The sequence below is a fragment of the Piliocolobus tephrosceles genome, chromosome 10 (genome assembly GCF_002776525.5).
Source record: "Piliocolobus tephrosceles isolate RC106 chromosome 10, ASM277652v3, whole genome shotgun sequence".
NCBI classification, from domain to species: Eukaryota; Metazoa; Chordata; class Mammalia; order Primates; family Cercopithecidae; genus Piliocolobus; species Piliocolobus tephrosceles.
Genome location: NC_045443.1, coordinates 27,974,393 through 27,997,279, shown reverse-complemented (window position 1 = coordinate 27,997,279; position 22,887 = coordinate 27,974,393). Strand labels below are relative to the sequence as shown.

General features: G+C 36.6%; 1 protein-coding gene across 2 annotated transcripts in view; it reads right to left on the bottom strand.

Annotated features, from left to right (window-relative positions):
- The window catches only part of MRPS35 (mitochondrial ribosomal protein S35), a 43,569-nt gene that overhangs the window by 11,247 nt on the left and 9,435 nt on the right, over window positions 1-22,887 (bottom strand). For both annotated transcript variants that reach the window (XM_023209015.1, XM_023209016.1), the window contains 3 exons: window positions 19,052-19,191; window positions 8,050-8,159; window positions 5,987-6,056 (listed from right to left, as the gene is read on the bottom strand). In XM_023209015.1, coding sequence (XP_023064783.1) covers window positions 5,987-6,056; window positions 8,050-8,159; window positions 19,052-19,191 — 320 coding nt within the window. The remainder of the gene's footprint in view (window positions 1-5,986; window positions 6,057-8,049; window positions 8,160-19,051; window positions 19,192-22,887) is intronic.

Below are 22,887 nucleotides of genomic sequence, written 5' to 3'. Positions count from 1 at the left end.
TTTATTTATTTATTTATTTATTTATTTATTTATTTATTTATTTATTTTGAGGCGGAGTTTCACTCTTGTTGCCCAGGCTGGAGTGCAGTGGTGCCATCTCGGCTCACTGCAACCTCCGCCTCCTGGGTTCAAGCCATTCTCCTGCCTCAGCCTCCCCAGTAGCTGGGATTACAGGTGCCCACCACCACACCCAGCTAATTTTTGTATTTTTAGTAGAGACAGGGTTTCACCATGTTGGCCAGGCTGGTCTCAAACTCCTGACCTCAGGTGATCCACCTGCCTCAGCCTCCCAAAGTGCTAGGATTATAGGCGTGAGCCACCGTGCCCAGCCAACATTTGCTGGGCAACATTTTTAACGAACGTGCACTTGACATTTGACACAGGATGGTTTACTGTTTCATGAACGGTGAAACAGTCAGAGGGGGCCAGATGTGGTAGCTCACACTTGTAATTCCAGCACTTTGGGAGGCAGAGGCAGGAGGATCACCTGAGCCCAGGAGTTCGAGAACAGTGTGGTGAACAGAGCGAGACTTCGTCTCTACAAAAAATAAAAAAATTAGCTCTGCATGGTTACACTTGCCTGCGGTCCCAGCTACTTGGGAGGCTGAGGTGGGAGGATCGTTTGAGCCTGGGAGGTAGAGGCTGCATGCAGTGAGCTATGATTGCGCTACTGCAGTCCAGCCTGGGTGATAAAGCAAAACTCAGTCTCCAAAGAGAAAGCAAACTTCTAAAATTGTCTAGTGAAACACACACACACAAGCCCCCAAAATAAAATAAAACAAAAATAGTGAGAAGTACTTTTTCAAATGACTAGTAAAACACTGTATCAGCTCAATGTTGCCCTCTGGTTACAAATCTACATTTTGCAAATAAGCACTATGACGAGCTTCACAGCCTGTCTCTTACTGCCAGCCTCACCTCCTTTCTTGGCCCTGTTAGTTCTATACCCTGGCTACACCAAACTTCTGCCTGCTCTTTAAACCCACAAGGCTTAGAAAGTTCTTCACCCACTCTGTACTGTGTACTTCTATTCATCTTCTAAAACCCACCATCATTCCTGTGATGTTTTCAGGGAGAGTTAACCCTTGTCTGTGGCTCTCACAGCACTGTGATCCTACTTCCATTAAACTCAACAGATTATATTATAACCAACGGTTTCCCTCCAGAAATCAAGGTACCTAAGGCAGGGGGTCATTCATTTTGATAGTGGCACCTAGCAACATATCTTGTACACAAGAACTAAATAGTTGTTGAATGCAAAAAGAGAACAACAACATAGCAAACATTGCTCAAGCATTCTCAAGTGGAAATGCAGGTGTGTAGGCATACACAATCAAAATGAACTCATACATCCGACAGATTAAGTGGTGATTATGGCTCTGCAAAAGAATTCATTTTTATCAGAAATATCTGTAATAATGTCCCCTTTAAAATGAACTCTTAGAAAGTATAAAATTCTCCAACTTAGACTTTTTTAATTTTTATTTTTAGAGGTGGGGGATCTTGCTATTTGCCCAAGCTGGACTCGAATTCCTGGGCTCAACAGATCCTCCTGCCCCAGCCTCCAGAGAAACTGGGACTACAGGAGTGCAACACTGCTTGGCTAAATTAGAAATATTTGTTACATGACTTTTCAGAACCATTTTATTACAAAGCTAGACACAGTTCTGGCAATAAGACTATCATGAAATCCAAATAATACAGCTGAAGTTTTAAAATGTAAAAAAGCAACCATTAGTAATTCAATATAATCATCCATGAATCTCTGAAATTTGATTTCAGATCTCTAACTTTTCTAAAGCAAGTGTTTTTTTCTCTTCCCCAGTATCTGTGCTTATCTTTTGTGTAAGTCACTTTGCAAAATGATTCAATCATTTCTTAACCCAGTCATTTACGGAAGGTTTCAATTTTTAAAAAATCACTAAAAAGTTAAAATGAAGGAAGTTGTGTTATCATCAATTATGTCGAACTGTGAGTAGGACACACATCCTGAAGAGTATAGATCTGACTTTACTTGTACAAACTCTGCCAAATTAAATGTAAACTGTATATATTACTAGAAATTGGGAAACCATGAATTTAAAATTCTAAGAAAAAAATTTCCTCATTTTATTATTAACAATATTTATAGACGCTTATGGTGAGTCCACTATTTGTTAGACACTTTATGCAAATTCTCCCTGATCCATCCAAAAATCCTTAGGAAAAAAACTGAACCTCAGAGATTAAATAGTCAGAGGCTGACTATTACACAGGTACTAAGCAATGGCCCTGGAATTCAAATCCATGTCTGTCTGGCTCCAAAGGTTAAAAATGTATTCCAATGCTAACAATATGTAACACTAAAATAGGAAACCAAATCTCTACAACTCTCCTTGCTTCTTAATTTATTTTTAAATTATTATTATTATTATTATTTTTTGAGACAGAGTCTCACTCTGTCACCCAGACTGAGTGCAGTGGTGCGATCTTGGCTCACTGCAACCTCCAACTCCCGGGTTCAAGCGATTATCATGCCTCAGTCTCCCGAGCAGCTGGGACTAGAGGCACCCACCACCACACCAGGCTCATTTTTTGTATTTTTAGTAGAGACGGGGGTTTCATCATGTTGCCCAGGCTGGTATCGAACTCCTGAGCTCAGGCAATCCGCCTGCCTCAGCCTCCCAAAATGCTCCCAGCCTCCTTGCTTCTTTAAACTGCTGAAGGATAAATGAATGGTCCAGTGAATATGCGACACTTTTCTAACCTTCCCAGCACTGAAATAAGTATTCTTTGAGGCATTACTAAGCCTTTACGCCTGAAGCTTACGCTTTGTGATGTCTGTTTACTGAAGTCTACTTTGACACTTCTATAGTAAACTGTTTTGAATAGTATATAACAGTAATATCCTTCTACCAGAGGGATTTCAGTACTACGAGCTACATAAAAACACCAGCTACTTTCCCCTCAATGCTACTTAGAGGTAACCTCTAGGGGAAGGTTAAAAAGCCAAGGGAAGGCAGGGCACAGTGGCTCATGCCTATAATCCCAACACTTTGGGAGGCCAAGGTGAATGGATTGCCTGAGCCTAGGAGTTCAAGACCAACCTGGGCAACACAGTGAAATCCTGTCTCTACAAAAAAAAAAATGCAAAAATTAACTGGGCATGGTGGCATGTACCTTTAGTCCCAACTATTCAGGAGGCTGAGGTGGGAGGGCCACTTGAACCCAGGAGGCCAAGGCTGCAGTGAGCCATGATTGTACCACTGCACTCCAGCGTGGGCAACAAAGCAAGTCCCTGTCTCAAAGAAAAAAAAAGAAAAAGCCAAGGGAAGCATATATTTGGATATTAAATGCTCAGATGCTAGCCTATAAAAAATCAAGCAATGGATTAAAAAGAGGCTATTTGATTAAATAACAGGTGATAACATCAATTTCAAGTATGAATTCCATGTTGGTGAAAGAAAATGAATTTCAATTAAATAAAAATTATTTTCTAGCAGCTCTGCAAAATTTCACAGCTCATCTGTATTCAAAATCTTCTTCACTGATGGTATTTGTTTAGAAAGGACCAAGAAACAATGTTAATATAGAATTCTTCAAGTATGCTTGTTTGGACAGTTGGATGTGGCTACTTATTCTGGCATCAAAGTAATTAGCATTAAAGATCAAAGGCTTCTGTGTGAATCCAGAAGGCAACCCTGTTTGGATTCTAAGTCACGGAACCACAGAAAGAATCACATAAATCAGCTTCTACTGAATTTATGCCTATCATTTCCTTCCGGGCAAATTCATTTTATAAGATACTGGCAAAATAAGAGAGTCAAAACGGGTTGTATTTATTGTTCATTATTAACTCTTTAAGCAGTAACAGCCATAAAAATGTAGCTATTTCAGCCCTGTTGCTGGTTCAAAAGGAAACTTAATTATCTTAAGCCAACTGCGTTTCTAAAATCAATTGTTAGGAAAGAGAGATTAACTGCTATTCTGATATTGCTCCTAAAGCCAGAACTAGAAAATCCAGATAAATTATGATAATGGAAATAATTGTAAAGAAGAGAAGAGCTTACCAGCTACTTTTTGTATTTACTAATCTCCCAACTAAGTTTTTTTTCTGTCACTTTCCATTCATCCTCTTGTGTTAAAACTCTTTTACCATAACATGAAGGAAGAGCTGGGAGCAGTTTAGAGAACGGCTGCATGTACTCACAGAATCACAGTAACTCAGGCTGAAAGGAGGTTCCAAAGGCCATGGAATTTAACTACCTATTCAAGGAGCATATATTTTTTCCCTGTCTTCACTAAGTGGCCAATGGACAGAATGTCTTCTACCTATTGAAGTGGCTCATTGCATCTTATGGTGGCTCTCTTAGAAAGTTCCCCTTTGGGAGGGCTGGGCATGGTAGCTCACACCTGTAATCCCAGCACTTTGGGAGGCCGAGGTGGGTGGATCACCTGAGGTCAGGAGTTCGAGACCAGCCTGGCCAAAATGGCAAAACCTCGTCCCTACTAAAAGTACAAAAATTAGCCAGGTGGTAGTGGTGCATGCCTGTGGTCCCAGCTACTCAAGCGGCTGAGGCAGAAGAATCACTTGAGCCTGGGAAGCGGAGGTTGCGGTGAGCTGAGATCGTACCACTGCACTCCAGCCTGGGCAACAAAGCAAAACTTAAAAAAAAAAAAAAGTTCTCACTTAGTAAACTGAAGTCTGTCTCTGTCTTACTATTGTTTCTACCTTGTTGTATCTCTAAGAGTCATGAAAAACAAATGTAAACCCTCTTCCATATGAAAACTTTTATTTATTTTTTCAATTTTTCTTTACTTTTTCCTTTTTTCACTGTTTCTGTAGACACTGACATATGAAGTCCTTTCTAAAGAACATGACCCCTTTCTCCAGCTATCTTTATTCCTTTGAATATTCCTAGTATGAAATGCTATTGAGTTCCCCTGTGTTGGGTAAGGCACAAAAAATTTAATTTAAATGCATACCTAAAATTATTTTAATTTGAAAAATTACCATTTCAAACTTTGAGTTACCTAAACATATTGGCTACCAACTTCAAATCAGATGAGCTGTTGCTCAGACATAGTGAAATCTTCCTTATAAATGTATATACTTATATGAAAACTCCATACATTCAGACTCGAGTATTTTTAATACTATTTAAATACTGTTAGCATTCCTAATCTGAAAATCCAAAATCTGAAATGCTTGAAAATCCAAAACTTTTTGAACACTGGTATGACTCACACATGGAAAATTTACACCCGATCTCATGTGATGGAGCATGGTCAAATTTTGTTTCATGCACACAATTACTGAAAATATTGTATAAAATTACCTTTAGGCTAAGTGTATAAAGTGTATATGAAACATAAATGAACTTCCTGTTTAGACGTGGGTCCCATCCTCAAGATATCTCATTATACATTAATATGCAAATATTCCGAAACCTGAAAAAACCTAAAATCTGAAACACTTCTGGTCCCAAGCATTTTGGATCAAGAATACTCAAGCTATAATTAACTGCCCTTAGTTGTCCCTAAGGTATAACAGTCAAATGTTCACACAAAATGTTATGTGTTCATTAAAAATTTCAATAAACATTTAAAATACCTTTCTATAAAGTTTTGCTCTGCAATTTAAAGAGGATGAATTATAAATTCTCAAATTATACAATAATTATTATTCTCTTCATAGCTAACAACTTTCACCCAAAGTCAAAAAAAAAAAAAAAAAAAAAAAACAACCAAAGTCAAAAACTCTGAAGTTTCAAAGCATTTTAGGAATATGATTTCAGCAAGGTCCTGCGATGAACTGAATAATTGTATTTCAAATCCTACTTCACTTTTAAAGTCAATAGAAGCTACCTATGACATTTCATACATACTTAGATTATTTAGCAGTTCACAAAATACTCAACTGAGTACATGCCACACAGAGTATTTTGAAAGGTTAACATCATCTAAATTACACTGACAAAATCATTAAATATTCACACACACTTACCCAAGACTCATGGTATAACACTGTTAGTAGATACACTGCATAATCACGGTTCTGCCTCCTTAAAGGGCACCTATTAAAGGGAAAGCGGGAGAAGTTAAAATTCTAAAAACTCAGTATACAGAATAATTTGCAAAACATGCAATATACTAAATACAGAAGATAATGTTTTCAGATATTCCTTCTCTGCTTTAGGAAAACTGTTTTTGGAATAAAAATAGTCTTTGTAGTTCATTACTTGAGGAAGCTAAATACTGGTGTTATTTTAACTTAATTTCAAGTATCTCTTTGTTTTCATTAGTAATGGAGTTATTTGTATATAACAAGAGCTTTACGCTACTTTTACTAAGATTGTGTCCAATCCAAGTTCCCTTCACCATCTCAGTGCCAAGAATCTACCAGATAGCATGAACATATTTGATGAGTTCACCTAAAAAGCAGACATAGGGCTGGGCGTGCTAGCTCATGCCTGTAATCCCAGAGAGTGAGGTGGGAGGGTTGCTTGAGGCTAGGAGTTTGAGACCAGCCTGGTCAACACAGCAAAACCCTGTTTCTACACAAATTAAAAAATTAGCCAAGCATGGTGGTGCACATCTGTAGTCATAGCTACTTGGGAAACCGAGGCAGGAGACTGCATAAGCCCAGGAGTTCAAGGCTTCAGTTAGCTATGACTGTGCCACTGACCTCCAGCCTGAGTGACAGAGTGAGTGACTCAATCTCTAAAAAAATTTAAAAATATAAATAAGACGTAGATATAGAAAGATGATAGATGTTGACCTTGGTTTTCCTAGAGCTGATTCTTTTAAAAATGAGTTACACTGATTCTTTTAAAAGTGAATTACACTATGCAATGCCGTGCTATTGCTGCTGTATTTAAAATGAAACTAATAACCTAAAATTAGGTAAAACATTTACATACATGAGATGACACATTGAGCTTTAAGGATAATGAAATAATACACAGAAAGATACAATTACTTCCAATTTCTTTAAATATCAAATAACACCATCATATGACAAATAACTTCAACTATACTGCTTATTCTGTACTTATATTTATTTAAGTCCTCTACTCTAAATAATTACCATAAAACATATCCATACACTAAGACTTGTAAAAATAGCTAACAACAACAAAAAAAAGCAACATTATTGGATACTCACAGAATTTCAAACAACAACATTTTAAAGGCGCTTAAGTTGCATGAACTAGAAAAGCCAACATTATCTAAATAAAGTAAAAGGACTATTCCTAATATAGTTCAAACCTACTTTCTCCCATATGGTAATAATCACAAACCACGGTCCCAAGCTTTTTCTGCCTCCACACTGTTGCAGTCTCTGCATGTGTGTCAGGCTCCTTCTTCCCACCACTGCGAATCATGAGACCTAATCAAAATTGACACCTCCAAATGCTTTCAAACAGGGATGGGCAAGAAGACAGCAGATTAGTCCACTTACTTATCTCTAAAAGTGGGTCTTTTATATTTTGACATAATTTGGAAACAGCTAAAGTATAATTCTAAAAATAAAATAGCTATTTAGTGAAAACATACCAATAACCTTTCTTTACTTCAAATAAAAATGACCCAATTTATAAATTCATATATGATAAATTTAATATTGCCTTTATAAACATCTGTCCTGGCTCTGAGATTTTGATTATTTACAAATGTGCCTTGATCAATTTCCACATAGATCTTTTAATAATTTTACTTTTGAACTATAAGATTTTTATATGCTTTGAATGTATAAAAGCCTGCTTAAGCATTAATCACTAGCAAATCACACTTTTTTCTTCTAATATCTCTCTGGAGTTTTATATACATGGACATATTAAAATCAAGGATAAAAATAAATTAGCTAAGCATGCCTCTGCATAAAGATCACAGCAATAGTAGGCTAGTATGAGGATATTAAAAATATGAATTAGAGAACTCTGCTTAATAAGAAAAGGCTACCCCCTCCCCCATCTTCAACATAATTTCTTTAAAAAGGACTGCCAAGGAATTGGAAGACAATGGGGAAACATATCTGACCAGTCGGCTGCACTTTTTTTCCATTACCTATCTGTTTTTATGGTAAGCACATCCGTGGTCTTGCAGTATCGCTCTCCTACAAGTTTAATTAATTTCTTCTTTGCGTGGTCATCTAAATTCAAACTGGAAAGCTTTACCTTAAAAATAAGAAAAGTTATTTTAAAAAATAATTTCATATAATTGTTTAGTGAAAAAAAAAGGTAGCAGTGTTATTCCTATTAACATTAAATCCACTAAAAAGAAAGCTTTTCAAACTCCTTTCTACACAGAGCAAGCAGTTGGGACATATTATAAACTCTGATCTTACTCACGGAAACAAAAAAAGGGAGGGGAACATACTGTTTGAAGCTTTTTGAAAGTTCTGGGCATTAGTGCCTTCCCTGAAAGAACTAATGACATATCTGTTAAATAAATGAAATTATGGTGCTAATGAGTAGCACTAATAGAATTAAACTCAATTAGTGTTAGTAAAGTTGGAATATAGAAATAAATAGATAAAACATAGGGCTTTAAGAAATTTCTACCATGCAATTATGAGACTTGTACCATTACAACAAATTCTACAATGCAATTATGAGACTTGTATCATTGCAACAAGATTTTTTAAAAAGCTACAGATACCTCATGGAAGCTGGAATACAGCATTAGGGAAGGAAACACTTAAAAAATTCATTTAGCTCAACGTTTCTCAAAATGTTAACACTAGTCCCACAGGCTAAGAAGAATTTTTTTTAAAGACTCTTTCTGTTGAAAATGTTTAGGAAATGCCGAGGTAAATTGGGTTAAGGTAGTATTTCTTAGAACAGATAATATGCTAATAAGCATCTTGAAATTTCAAAATGTAGGGTTAATATACAATGATTCTCAAATTCATTTGACCTCAGATTCCACTTTTCAAGAGACAGTTGACAACCCTAGTCTTCCTTAGACATATTTTAGGAAGTGCAAGACCAAAAGAACACACTTTTTAATTTGCAGAGAATAAGGGCATGGGCTAAAGGTATTATCTAGAGATGAATATGTTTGTTACAAGAAGATAGGCTGGGCACAGTGGCTCACGCCTGTAATCCCAGCACTTTGGGAGGCCAAGACGGGCAGAACACCTGAGGTCGGGAGTTCGAGACCTGCCTGACCAACATGGAGAAACCCCATCTCTACTAAAAAAACAAAATTAGCCGGTCATGGTAGCGCATGCCTGTAATCCAAGCTACTCAGGAGGCTGAGGCAGGAGAATCGCTTGAACCCAGAAGGCGGAGGGTGCAGTGAGCTGAGATCGTGCCATTGCACTCCAGCCTGGGCAACAAAAGCAAAACTCAGACTCAAAAAAAAAAAGAGAAGGTAGGTTAGGTTAGATACCAGAATACAATTAAATAAGGTAAAGATTAATCTTCCATGGAGAGCATTAAGAATAAAAAAAGAGCTGTAATTATATGAAGAAAAAAGGCTTAATAGGATTTTGAAATCTGTTTGGTTTTCTGTAGCTTCAATGACCCTGTACACTTCCCTCAAGACATCAAAGTATAGTAGCCTATTTATTTTCCCATTTTTTTCTCACTGAATTGAAACCCTTGAGGGCAAGAATGATGTCTATCTTGTTCTTGGCAATGGCTTAACACTTAAAATGCATGCAATAAATACTTGTGGAATGAATACATAAATTTTTAAAAGCGAGGATATATTGTTTTTCAAAGCACTGTGAATTTTTGTATTTTGTATTTGAACTACAGAAAATAGATAAATATAAATGCACTCTTAAAAATAACTCAAGTAATATGAATACTGACTACTAACTCTCAATTAAACAATGTGAATCACTAGTTTTCTGGAAAGAGAATGTATCAACCACCAGGTTACTGACTTGATAGATAAAATAAGCCATTTTATACTCTGATTAAAACAAACATGAAGAATTTTTTACAAAAAATAAAATATACCTTTATTATGATTATGAATACACAAATATATGCACATATGCAGAGGGAGTAAGGAGAGAAAAATGAATAGTTTTTACATTAGGATAGTGAGAATGTCGTGATTTTGCCTTTTTTACACCTCCCTTCGATGAAATCATAATAACGTTTAACAATAAATTTAAAAGTTTCAAAAGCTTAAAATATTGTAGCTTTTTATATAAGTGGTCCAAAAAAAGGCAGCAAAGCTGGTCATTACTGTAACAATGTAATGCAAGATCACATTCACATTCATTTAAAACTCACATTAACATTAACATTTTAATGTTCAAAAACTATATGGAGTTTATGCCAAAAATCATAAATATTTCAGAGACAGCTGTGTGGTGCACTCACGCCACCTGGTAGCACTCAAAGGCACTGCAACATTGTAGTCTTTAATATAGGCTAATACTTCAACCTGGGCTGAGTGGCATTCACTGTCTTTTATCAAAATTCAAAGTACTTACATATTTTGCCCTCAATTGCTACTTTTCAAAGAATCAATATAATACTGTTAACATTATCCCCACAATAACGCTGATATTGCAAATCACAGGTGTTGGTTTTATATATATATATATACAACTTCAAATGCCTACATTTTAACACAAAAAGAGCTACATAAATTGGGAAATATCTAACTTGTGAAATATTTTCTCTATATGCAAGTATATGTGGTTAAAGAATGTTGGTACTATATAAAAGACAAGAATTGGTTTGATTTGTAGATTTGCCATTTAATATGTTACCTTAAACAAATCATGTTACCTCCCTGAGACTCAGTTTCCTCGGGAACACTTAATTCCAGAATTTTTGTCAGAAATAAATGAGATTAAGAGAAGAAAGCACTTTTGAAGTAAAGTTATATATAAGTTGTTTTTAAACCTAAACTACTTTTATGACTATCAAAAATGTTTTTTCTGTGAATTAAAAAATTTGAGTATGTCCAATAGTTTCTAACAGTTGACTACCTTCACAAGATTGCTTTAATCATACTGGACTGCATGTGTTTTAGTTCATCTGTTTGACCTACGTTTACCCTTGAACTACATGGCACATCCAGGACACCACCATTGAACCTCAACAGCCAGCAGGTGGAGTGCCGAGTCTAGCAGGGCAGACATGAAGTCAGCAGAAGGGGTACAAGGGAGCAATGAAGGCATCACAGGCTAGTACAAGGCACAGAGGACAAGAGGCAAAGCATGATATAAGGAATGAAATCTGGTGCCATCCTTCAAATGAAGCAATGAGATTATTTTTGTGTGAAATAAAATAAGCAAACTTAGAACCAGTAGGGACATCAGATGTTAATTCTAGGACTGAAGACGGAGGCCCACAAAACTTGAGGTGAATAACATAAATTAGGATCTAGGTTTCCTGACGCTAAGTTCAGAGATTTTTCAACACACAACAGAGCTCAACAACTGTTGATTGTTTGATTGTGGTTGTTAACATTATTATGAAAAATAGGTAACATTTAATATGTTCTTAAAAATATGAACCTGTGGAACGATACAAGCATGGCTGAACTTTCAATTCTTTTTTTTCTTTTATTGGGATTTTTGAAATTTTATACAGTAAACATATACTGTCTTTGTGATTTAAAAATAGTTTCAATCTAAGAACTTAGTATATTGTTGTGATATTTCAACTGTTCTACAAAATAAAAAAAGGTTGGAAAGCTTCATAATTCACTTCATAAAGATGGTACAGGCCAGGTGCGGTGGCTCACACCTGTAATCCCAGCACTCTGGGAGGTCAAGGAGGGCAGAATGCTTGAGGTCAGGAGTTCGAGACCAGCCTGGCCAACATGCTGAAACCCCATCTCTACTAAAAATACAAAAATTAGCTGGATGTGGTGGAGCATTCCTATAATCCCAGCTACTTGGGAGGCTGAAGCAGGAGAATCGCTTGAACCATGGAGGCGGAGGTTGCAGTGAGCCAAGATCGTGCCACTGGCCTCCAGCCTGGGCAACAGAGCGAGACTCCGTCTCATAAAATAAAATTATATTAAATTTTAAAAAATGGTATAACCCTGATACTGAAACGTAGCAAAGAAAGAAAACTACAAATCAATCAACAATATCACTGTGGAAAATGGAAAATTCTAGAAATTAAAGATTGTTTATTTGCTAGTATATAATGTAAAAATGGTTGCATAGATTTTCAACACATTTCTTCAGTGTACTTCGAATACTCTGGCTTAAAATACAGGCTACAGAGAGTATAAAAGTTAACATTTTGAGGGTCCCAGGAGGCACCTCAAAGAGGTAGTAGTCACCCTCCAGACCAATCAAAAGCACATCGGTCAGGACTCCTTGGAGAAATGTTGATTCTAGGAATGGGACAGAGAAAGAGCCCAGAGCATTTTGTAGTGCCAGAAAATAAGTAATTGCTTAAAATACAAATGATGGGGGCATGGCAAAGGAACAGAAGAGCCAGTGGAAAGAGTTCCCAATGGTTAAACTCAGAACAATTTGAGCAAAAAAATAACATTTTATTGGATTATGACACATAGTATAAAATAAATACCCATGAGTCCATACTGATATACATGATTAAATAAATAGGGGGGAATGAACAAATTTGCCATACAAAAGGATTGTACATAATTTATGTGACACTTCTTTCTCAAAGAAGTGGAACATACCTCCTGATCCTTAAGTGTGGGCTCTGCATTGTAAAACTTTCTTCTAAAGAGTAGAGTACGGAAAAGAGGGGAGGAAATATAATTTTATGGTGAAGAAAATGGACAAGTACTACCTCAGCCAGGTATCAAGATTAGCATCATCACGGACAAATCACGGCCGGCACAGTGGCTCACTGCCTGTAATCCCAGCACTTTGGGAGGCTGAGGCGGGAAGATCACTTGAACCCAGGAGTTCGAGACCAGCCCTGGCAACATGGCAAAACCTCATCTCTACAAAAAATACAAAAACTAGCTAGCCGTGGTGTCTTGTGCTTGTAGTCCCAGCTACTGGGGAAACAAAGGTGAGAGGATCACCAGAGCCTGGGAAGGTCGAAGCTGCAGTGAGCTGTGATTGTGCCACTGCACTCCAGCCTAAGTGACAGAGTGAGACCCTGTCTCAAAAAAACAAACAAAACAAATCATCTTAATAGCCTATACTCTTGATATGATGTGACAAGAATGGCACTTTACTTCTGGGGTTTTTCTCCCCAAACACACAAGTTGAAAGACATTCTACCAAATATATAACTAGTACTTCTCAAAACTGTTAAAGTCATCAAAAACAAGTCTAGTCTGAGAAACATCACACCCAAGAGAAACCTAAGAAGTTACGACGACTAAACGTAATGTAGTAAACTGGATGGGATTCTAGAACAGAAAAAGGGTGTCAGAAAAAAAACTAAGAAAATCTGAACAAAGTAGGGACTTTAGTAACAATAAATTCAATATTGATTCAGTATCAATATTAATTCACTAGTTGTGACAAATATACCATAGTATATTTTAAGATGTTTACAACAGGGGAACCTGGGTCTGAAATATATAGGATTCTCTACTATTCTTGGAACCTTTCTGCAAATTAAACCTTTCTGCAAATTAAAAACTAAAATAAAAAGTTTAATTTTAAAAAAGTGTATCAGGTAACTGCTCCATGACTGCCGTGTGAAAAAGATATGCCATGTGTACCAAGATTTCTTCGACAAAGGAAACAAACAGTGGTTTCAAATACTAAATTAGAAGTTCCTAGGACAGACCCTTGGAAGTGCAATGGCACGTGGCGTGATCCAGGTAAGTAACAGCAGGATCTCATGTTTCTCCAGAGCAATACGGCATCTGGACAAATGATCTGAAGTAAAATTCTAGCACAGCAAATCAGTGGTAGAATAAAAGAATGATACACCATGAACTGACCAGGGTTCAGAAATGCATCAGTGTACTGAAAACCTATTAATGTAATTTATGACTTCAATAATTCAAAGGAGGTAATTTCGTAAATGCTAGTAATCTAAGAATAGGATACACCATTAACATAATAAACACTATTATCTCACTGAAATCCTACCTCATACCTGAGGTTAAACACTAGAGGCACAGACAAACTATGGAACAGCATAAGGAACTACAGAAATGTGGTTTCCGAAATTTTATCTAACGCAGAAGACGAAAAGAAAAAACAAGCTACAGATACTTGAAAAAGGGAATTAAAACTACCATTATTTATCGATTATTTCTTGAGAAACTTCTGAAAGAATCAACTGAGAAGTCCTAGCATCCAGAATATGGTCTGTGAACACCATTGTCCACTGACAGGTATTAGGGCTCCTTGAGAAATGGCTGATTCCAGGTCCGGAATAAGAAATTTATAAAAATAAGCCTGAACCATCTTGTGTCAAAATACAAAGAAACTTTCAAATGCTAATGGATTGTAACAAAAGGACATAGGAACCAACTTAAAAGAGTTCCCACTGGCCAAAGTTAAGATAGATATACTTCAAGGATCAAAAAGGATAATGATTTTGCTTGATATCCACCCACAGATTACTTGTTTAAGGGAAAAGCAAAACAACAAAAATCTTCACAAAGGAATGGATTAGGTTGTCAGCTTCTTAGCCAAGTGCTCAATTTCAGCATACCAAGAATGAGGCAACCAGACTTTACGTGCCCCTGATGCAATATAAAATACACAGCATTATCTATAAAGTATTCTGGGCAAACACATTTAACTGGAATCTTATCAGTCCTTTAAATCTAACGTCCAGGTTATGTGAAATACAGGAGATAAAGAAATACGGTAAATGACATCCAGATGCAACAGGGCAAATTCAGAAGGTAGGAAATGTTATAGGATAAAATACCTGCCTCTTTAACAAGTCAAATTCATCAGGAAGAAGGGAGGGAGGTGGAGTTGTCTGCCATTCCAGATGACATAAGATACATCATTATCAAATACAATGGTCTTTGACGGGATTCTGGTTTAAATAAAAGGGCTTAATAAATACCATTTTGTAAGGCAATGGGGGAAATTTGAGTGTGGGGTAGATATTTTAGATAATATTTGGGAATTACTGACAATTTTGTTACATGTGTTAATAGTATTGGAATTAAATAGGAAACATCTCCTGAATTCTTAGAGATAATACACTGAAGTATTTTAGTGTGAAACATTAGGTGTCAGAAACGTTAACGTACTTAGATGTGTATGTGTGTGTATGAAGCAAATTTGTCAAAATATTAATTACCAAACCAAGATGCCATGTGCATGGGTATTTATCGTATTAGCCTCTTTCTACTTGTCCATACATTTGAAAATTTTCATAATAAAAAATTTAAAAAAGAGAATTTGGTAAAGTAGCCAAATGAAAAGTTAAAAGGTAACTACATGACTTTGACAAGGATGCCAAGACCATTTAAAGTCCTTTCAAAACTGGTACTGGATCAACATGCAAAGGGAATGCGAAAGAATGAAGCTGGACCCTGGCTTCACACCATATCCAGTTAGCCCTTTGTCTCCACAGGTTCCACATTTGTGGATTCAACCAACCGTGGATTGAAAATATTCAGAAAAAATAACAATACAACAATTTTTAAAATACATATTCTTAAAATACAGTATAACAACTATTTACATAGCATTTACATTGTATTAAGCATTATAAGTAATCTAGAAATGACTTAAAGTATATAGGAGGATGTACTAGGTTATATTCAATATTCAAATACTATGCCATTTTACATCAGGGACTTGGGCATCCGCAGATCTAAGTATCTGCAAGCGGTCTTGGAACCAATACCAAACAGATACTGAGGAACAACTGTATAATTAACAAACAATAGGTCATAGATCGAAATGTAAGAGCTAAAACTATAAAACTCTTAGGAAAAAACACAAGAGTGAATCTTTATGACTGTGAATAAGACAATGATTTCTTACATATGACACCAAAAGCACAAGAGACAAAAGGAAAAATAATAGTCATGCGCCGCTTAACAATATTTTTTGACAAAGACATGGCTGGGTGATTTTTGTCATGTACAAACATCATTGCTTACTTACACAATCCAATGTGGTACAGCCTACTACAAACCTAGACTACATGGTATAGTCAATTGCTCCTTGGCTACAAACCTGTGCAGCATGTTACTGTACTAAATACTGTAACAATTGGAACACAATTGTACTTGTGTATTTAAACATATCTAAACATAGAAAAAGTGCAGTGAAAATACAGTCTTATAATCTCTTGGGACCACTGTTGTGTATGTGTTTATCATTGACCAAAACATCATTATGCAGTACATGACTTCCATAAATTGGACTTCATCAAAATTAAAACTTCTGTGCTTAAAAAAGGACACCATCAAGAAAGTAAGAGGACAACCCAAAGAATGGAAGAAAATGTTTGCAAATCATATATCTGAGAAGGGACTGGTGTCCAGAATATATAAAATACGCTTACAACTCAACAATCAAAAGATAAACAACCCAATTAAAATATGGGCAAAGGATTTGAACAGACATTTCTCCAAACATATACAAATAGTCAACAAGCCCATGAAAAGATGGTTCTCAGGGAGACACAAATCAAAACTACAATGAGATATTTTCATACTCATCAGAATGACTAAAACTAAAAGACAGGTAATAACACCATTAGTGAGGATGTGGAGACATAGAAAGCCTCAAATTTGCTGGTGAAATTGTAAAATAGTGAAGCACTTTGAAAAAGTTTGGCAGTTCCTCAAAATGTTAAACATGGAGGTGCCATGCAACTCAGTCATTCCACTGCTAGGTATATACCCAAGAGAATGGAAAACACATGTCTACACAAAAACCTGTATATGAATGTTCAACAGCATTATTCATAATAGCCAAAAAAACAGACACAACCCAAATGTACACCCATTAATGAATGGTTAAATAAAATGTGGTATATTCATAAAATAAAACATTTGGCAATAAAAAGAAATGATAAAACACTACAACAGATGAAACCTATTGAAAACATTACATTATGTGAAAGAAAACATATTGCATGGTTCCATTTTTATAATATGTCAAGAATAGGTAAATCCAGAGACAGAAAGATTAGTTGCTGAAAGGGGCTTGAGGATGGTTAAGGGGGGAATTCTATAGCAACTGAACTATGTCTCAATAAAGCCATTATTAAAAAGAAACAACGGCCCAGTAGCAGCGGCTCACACCTGTAATCCCAGCACTTTGGGAGCCCGAGACAGGCAGATTGCCTGAGTTCAGGAATTTGAGACCAGTCTGGGCATCATGGAAAAACCCTGTCTCTACAAAAATACAAAAAAATTAGCCAGGCATGGTGGCACACGCCTGCAGTCCCAGCTACTACTCAGGAGGCTGAGATGGGAGGATCACTTGAGCCTGAAAGGTAGGGATTGCAGTGAGCCGAGATCGCGCCACTGCACTTCGGGCCTGGGTGACAAGGTGAGACCCTGTCTCAAAAAAAAAAAAAAAAAAAAAAAGATACAAGGAATCAATACACCATCAAAATGGACAAATGACAAAATATAAGTGTTTTGCAAAGGAATAAATCCTCAACCTCACTAGTATTCAAAGACATACATATTTTAAATATAAGACAAATTTTTCAAGTTGACAGGCAATATGTAGGGTGAGAGCACAGTAAAGCAGGCCTTCTCACAATCTGATGGTGTTATATTTTTTTCCTGCAGGAATTTTACAATATATATCAACAAACTTCAAGAGCTATATATCCTTTGACCTCACAGTTCTCCTTTCAGGAAGTTATCTTAGGAACATCATTAGAAATACATACAAATATTAATACCTGAGAATATTCATTAAAACATTTTTCTAATAAAGAAAACCACTACAAAGCCTAAAGGTTCCATAATACAGATAACTTAAATTATGGTAGATCTATATTATGAAATTATTTATGTATCACTTCAGTCTCAGAAAGAAAGCTAAGTCTGAAGTGATCAACATTACACCCACCAGATTCAAACACTGTCTTGGTACATAACAGTCTCTCATTTATATGTTATTCTATGTAGCCATTAAATTTAAATTAGGTTGGGCGCAGTGGTTCACACCTGTAATTCCAGTGCTTTGGGAGGCAGAAGTGGGAAGATCACCTGAGCCCAGGAGTTCAAGAACAGCTGGGCAACAAAGTGAGACCCCGTATCTACAAAAAATTTAGGAAAATGGGCTGGGCACAGTGTCTCACACCTGTAGTCCCAGCCACTTTGGAGGCTGAGGCAGGACAATCGAGCCCAGGAATTGGAGGCCACATTGAGCTATGTTAGTGCCACGGCTCTCTACCTGTCAGACCCCATCTCAAAAAAATTCAAATTAAAATTAAAGAATGTTTAATATCATTGGGAAATGGTTAATTCTTGTTAAGAAAGAGACTGCTGAACACATACAGTATCATCCCATTAATATACGCAAAGGCAGGCTGTGAGTATGTACTAAAATGAGCTACTATAGTTAGCAGTGGTTACAAATGGTAGATTCATGGGCAATTTTATAATTTTTTTTTTTTCCGAGACAGAATCTTGCTCTGTCGCCCAGGCTGGAGTGTAGTGGCACGATCTCGGCTCACTGCAACCTCCACCTCCCAGGTTCAAGCAATTCTCCTGCCTCAACCTCTAGAGCAGCTGGGACTACAGGTGTCCACCACTATGCCTGGCTAAATTTTGTATTTTTAGTAGAGACAGGGTTTCACCATGTTGGCCAGGCTGGTCTCAAACTCCTGACTTCAGGTGATCCACCTGCTTCAGCCTCCCAAAGTGCTAGGATTACATGCATGAGCCACCGTGCCTGGCGTATAATTTAAAACTTGTATTTTCCAAAATTTCTGTGATAAATATTACAGTTTTATAATCACACATATCAGGTACATTTTATTTTTCTTTTCTCTTTATTTTTAGAGATAGGTTCTTGCTATGTTGCCCAGGCTGGTGTCAAATTCCTGGGCTCAAGCAATCCTCCCACCTTGGCCTCCCAAAGTGCTGGGATTACAGGCATGAGCCACTGTGCCAGCCACCAAAGACATCTTTAAATAATGTATTATAATGATTCTTATTTAAAACAAAAAGCAAAAAAAACTCTTACTCTTAAGACTACTACTCGTGCTCTGGGGTTCCGAACAGATGGTCCTGATGAAACATAATCAGTGCTGTCAATTTCAATTGGAAAATGCTTCTCACATTTCTCATCACTGTCCAGTGCGGCTGGCCACTCAGTGCAAAAATCTGAGAATAAAAGAAATAATTTCAATTACACTTTTGCAAGTAAATTTTCATTGTAATGCATACTAGTAGACAATACCAAATTATTGAGATCATTGCCAGGTCACACGAAAGAACAGATTCTCTTCTGCACTTTACATATATACCATCATCACTTATCCCTTTTCCTATTAGGCACATCCTAAATTAGGCAATTTACTTAGGGAATTCTTTGGATATTTCAGGTTTGATAGTAGTGGTATTTTCAGTTAAAAGGGAACTGTGCCTTGATGGAAGCTTATTATAAGCTTTGCACATATCTGTTATTGGACAGTTTACTTCCTCCGTACCAACTAAAAGCAAACAGTTCACAGTACCCACAGCATTACTGTTTTCAAAAAAGTAACAGATAATATTAATTACTAAAGGTTACTAAAGATCAGCTGAAAGGAACTGAAGGCTCTCAAAGAGCCCTAAGAAGAAACTGAGATGGAGTTAACAGTCGTTTAGAAATCTGGCTGAATAGAACCTCAACTCAAACAGGTACAAAAGCCTAAGCCCTTAAATGGATTCTTATAAGAACTGTTATTTCTTCTATGTGACTTCTATGTGCCAATGGGGCTAAATGGAAAGAAGAAACCCTTGTCCTCATATCTGGGCAAGACAGCATAGACAGGAAGTGTGATTGGGTCTGAGACCTAGGTCACAACAGGAACTCCAAGCACTGTGAACATGCCTTCTTGTTATCTTCATAGCATGTTACCTTCGTAACACAGAAGTATAAACTCAGGCCCTGAATAGGAAAAAAAAAACTTAAAGGAAAAGAGGTAGCTCCCAGCCTCCCCCAGGTATCAGAGCTGATTTCATCTTGCCCTGTTTCAATCAAGTTAGCATGGCAGAGGACTTTCAGCTTGAGATGAAAATTTCTGGCACTATCAGGCTGTCCACAATGGAAATCACATTTCTTAAACAGCCTCACTCTACGAATAGCTAAAAGTAACTGGTTTTTTGGGTCAGACATTAGACTGCATACATGCTTCCTCCAAACAAACACAACTGCAGAAGAGGCTGGTCATTATTTCACAGGCAGACGTGGGAGCTCTTGTAGGTGATAATCTAAGGGACAGTGAGAACTATTTTGCCAATAACATTTCCTTGGGCTAACAATTTTCTTATGCTAACAAATTAAATATAGTTACTCCATTCCTTGAACACTGTTTAAAAGATCAATACCCAGTCGTTTTGAGGGGAAAAAAGTATCTTTGCAATTAACATCATTTTAACATTTAAAAAATACGAACAGAACAAGATTGTTGAGGCTGAATTTCATTCCCATCATGAACTTATTCCAATACCCTGCACTACAAGATGCATCACTGCCAAGCACTTTGTAAGACAGACTAGTTTGGGGAATTTTGTGAGTTCTTGGGTTTGCACTGACTCTTTTTCTTTTCTTTTCTTTTTTTAGAAACTATGAATAAGTCATTTCAATCATCAAATAATAATTACAGTTTTAAAATTAAATTACCTAAATTATATGTCTAAAAAAACACAGCCAAATGGAAAATACGTAACAGATTCCTATTAGCCTTTACTCATCTGATAGGTAGAGCAATAGACGAGACTTTGGAAGACCTTGGTTTGTATTTAACTTCTGCCACTGATTATAAAGTTTTGGTAAATTACCTAACTTTCCCGTGCTTCAGATTTTCCATTTGCAAGTTAGATATAAAATCTGAACTGACCTACTTTGAAAGAAAACTGAGAAGAAGTACTTGAAAAGCCTTTGAGTTATTCGGAAGATGCAATCTAAATCCGGAGACTGGCAGCAAGTGCAAAGGGATAATTAAGGAAAGAGCAAGACACTCATTTAAGTACTATAAAATAGAATGCCACTCTTCTGAATGTGCTGTATGAAAGTCTTTCATTTAATTTTTTGAAACTTATTTTTTATTTTTATGTTTTTTTGAGACAGGGTCTCACTCTGTCGTCCAGGCCCACCTCAGCCTCCAGAGTAGCTGGGACCACAGGCATGCACCATCACATCCCAGCTAATTTTTAAATATTTTTGTAGAGACATGATCTCACTATGTTGCACAGGGTGGTCTCAAACTCCTGGGATCAAGCAATCCTTTCTCCGTGGCCTCTCGAAATGCTGTGAAATTAAAAGCATGAGCTAACATGCCCTGTCAAAAGCCTTTCATTTAAAAATCAGGAAGTATTACAGAAATATTTTATTAAAATTACAAGTTTCTAGATTATAAACACACATTTAAAAAGAAGAAACATGGAATTTTTCACAGTGCAATGCCATTTGTTAACTGGCTTTATAGATGATCAAATAGTAATACATGATTTGTGCCAAACGGGACACAAATTTGTTATTTTATTTTATTTTTTTATTTTTTGAGACTGGGTCTCACTTTGTTACCCAGGCTGGAGTGCAATGGCGCGATCTGAGCTCACTGCCGCCTCAACCTCCTGGGTTCCAATCCCCTCACCTCAGCCCCCGAGTAGCTGGGACTACAGGCACGTGCCACCATACCCGGCTAATTTTTTTGTATTTTTTGTAGAGATGGGGTTTCACCACATCGCTCAGGCTGGTCTTGAACTCCTGAGCTCAAGCAATCCACCCAACTCACTCTCCCAAAGTGCGAGCATTACAGGCGTGAGCCACCATGCCCAGCCTGGGACACAAATTTGGAAGTGATCAGTTTTAGTCTAATTCCAGGCACAAATGCATATAGAAACACATACTCTAAAGGGATGGAAAAGCATCCCAACGTCCTAAAGTAAAAGACCAAACAAATGAAACAGATTTTTCCTCCCTCATTTCAAGAGTAAGGTTATTATTCCTATGTTTCAGGACCTCTTTATATAGTCTTCCTTATGTTTTTAAATGGAAGGCCCTTTGAAAAGCTCAAATTTAATCATAATTATGTTTACAACTCCACATCTCCTTCCCAGCATAATCAGGATACTTGTGAAGTGTTTCTAGGTTTCATATTCTTTCCTGAAAAGCCTTAATAAGTATACTGAGCATGTATATACAACACCTTTAAATCAGCATGAGTATATTAAGAGTTTATCCAAAGGTACCAACTCCTGAATTAATCTAAACAATCATAACTATCAATCAGAACTTAAATTGGAATATATACATAATTATAAAAGCATACACAAAACCATGAGTTAAAAAATATTATTTGCCTTTACCTCCATGCATGTAGAAAGGAGAAGGAGAAGCAGTAACGTTAAGTACATGAAATCTGTTTACACCTAGGAATCAATAGGTTTTCAAAATCAATAAATCCAGAACTGAAGGTATAATCATATTCCAGTGATTACCTGTTATTTTATAAATACACATACACACTACAGAGAGTATATAAGTATATATAAATATATATACTATATGTAGAGTATTTATTATAAATAAAAGCATATATACATAAATAAATGAGGGGCTGGTAAAGAAAGCACATAAGGCTAGTGCTTTTTCATCATAAACTCTTTTACTATTTGATTTACCACATGCACATGTCATTGATTTTTTAAAATTTTCAATAATTTCTTTAAGATAATTCTTCTCTGCGAAGTATCTGCAACATTTACTTCAGTCTTCTTATGTGCATGTTTGTTTTCTTTTTTTTTTAAGATGGAGTTTCCCTCTTGTTGCCCAGGCTGGAGTACAATGGCATGATCTCAGCTTACCGCAAT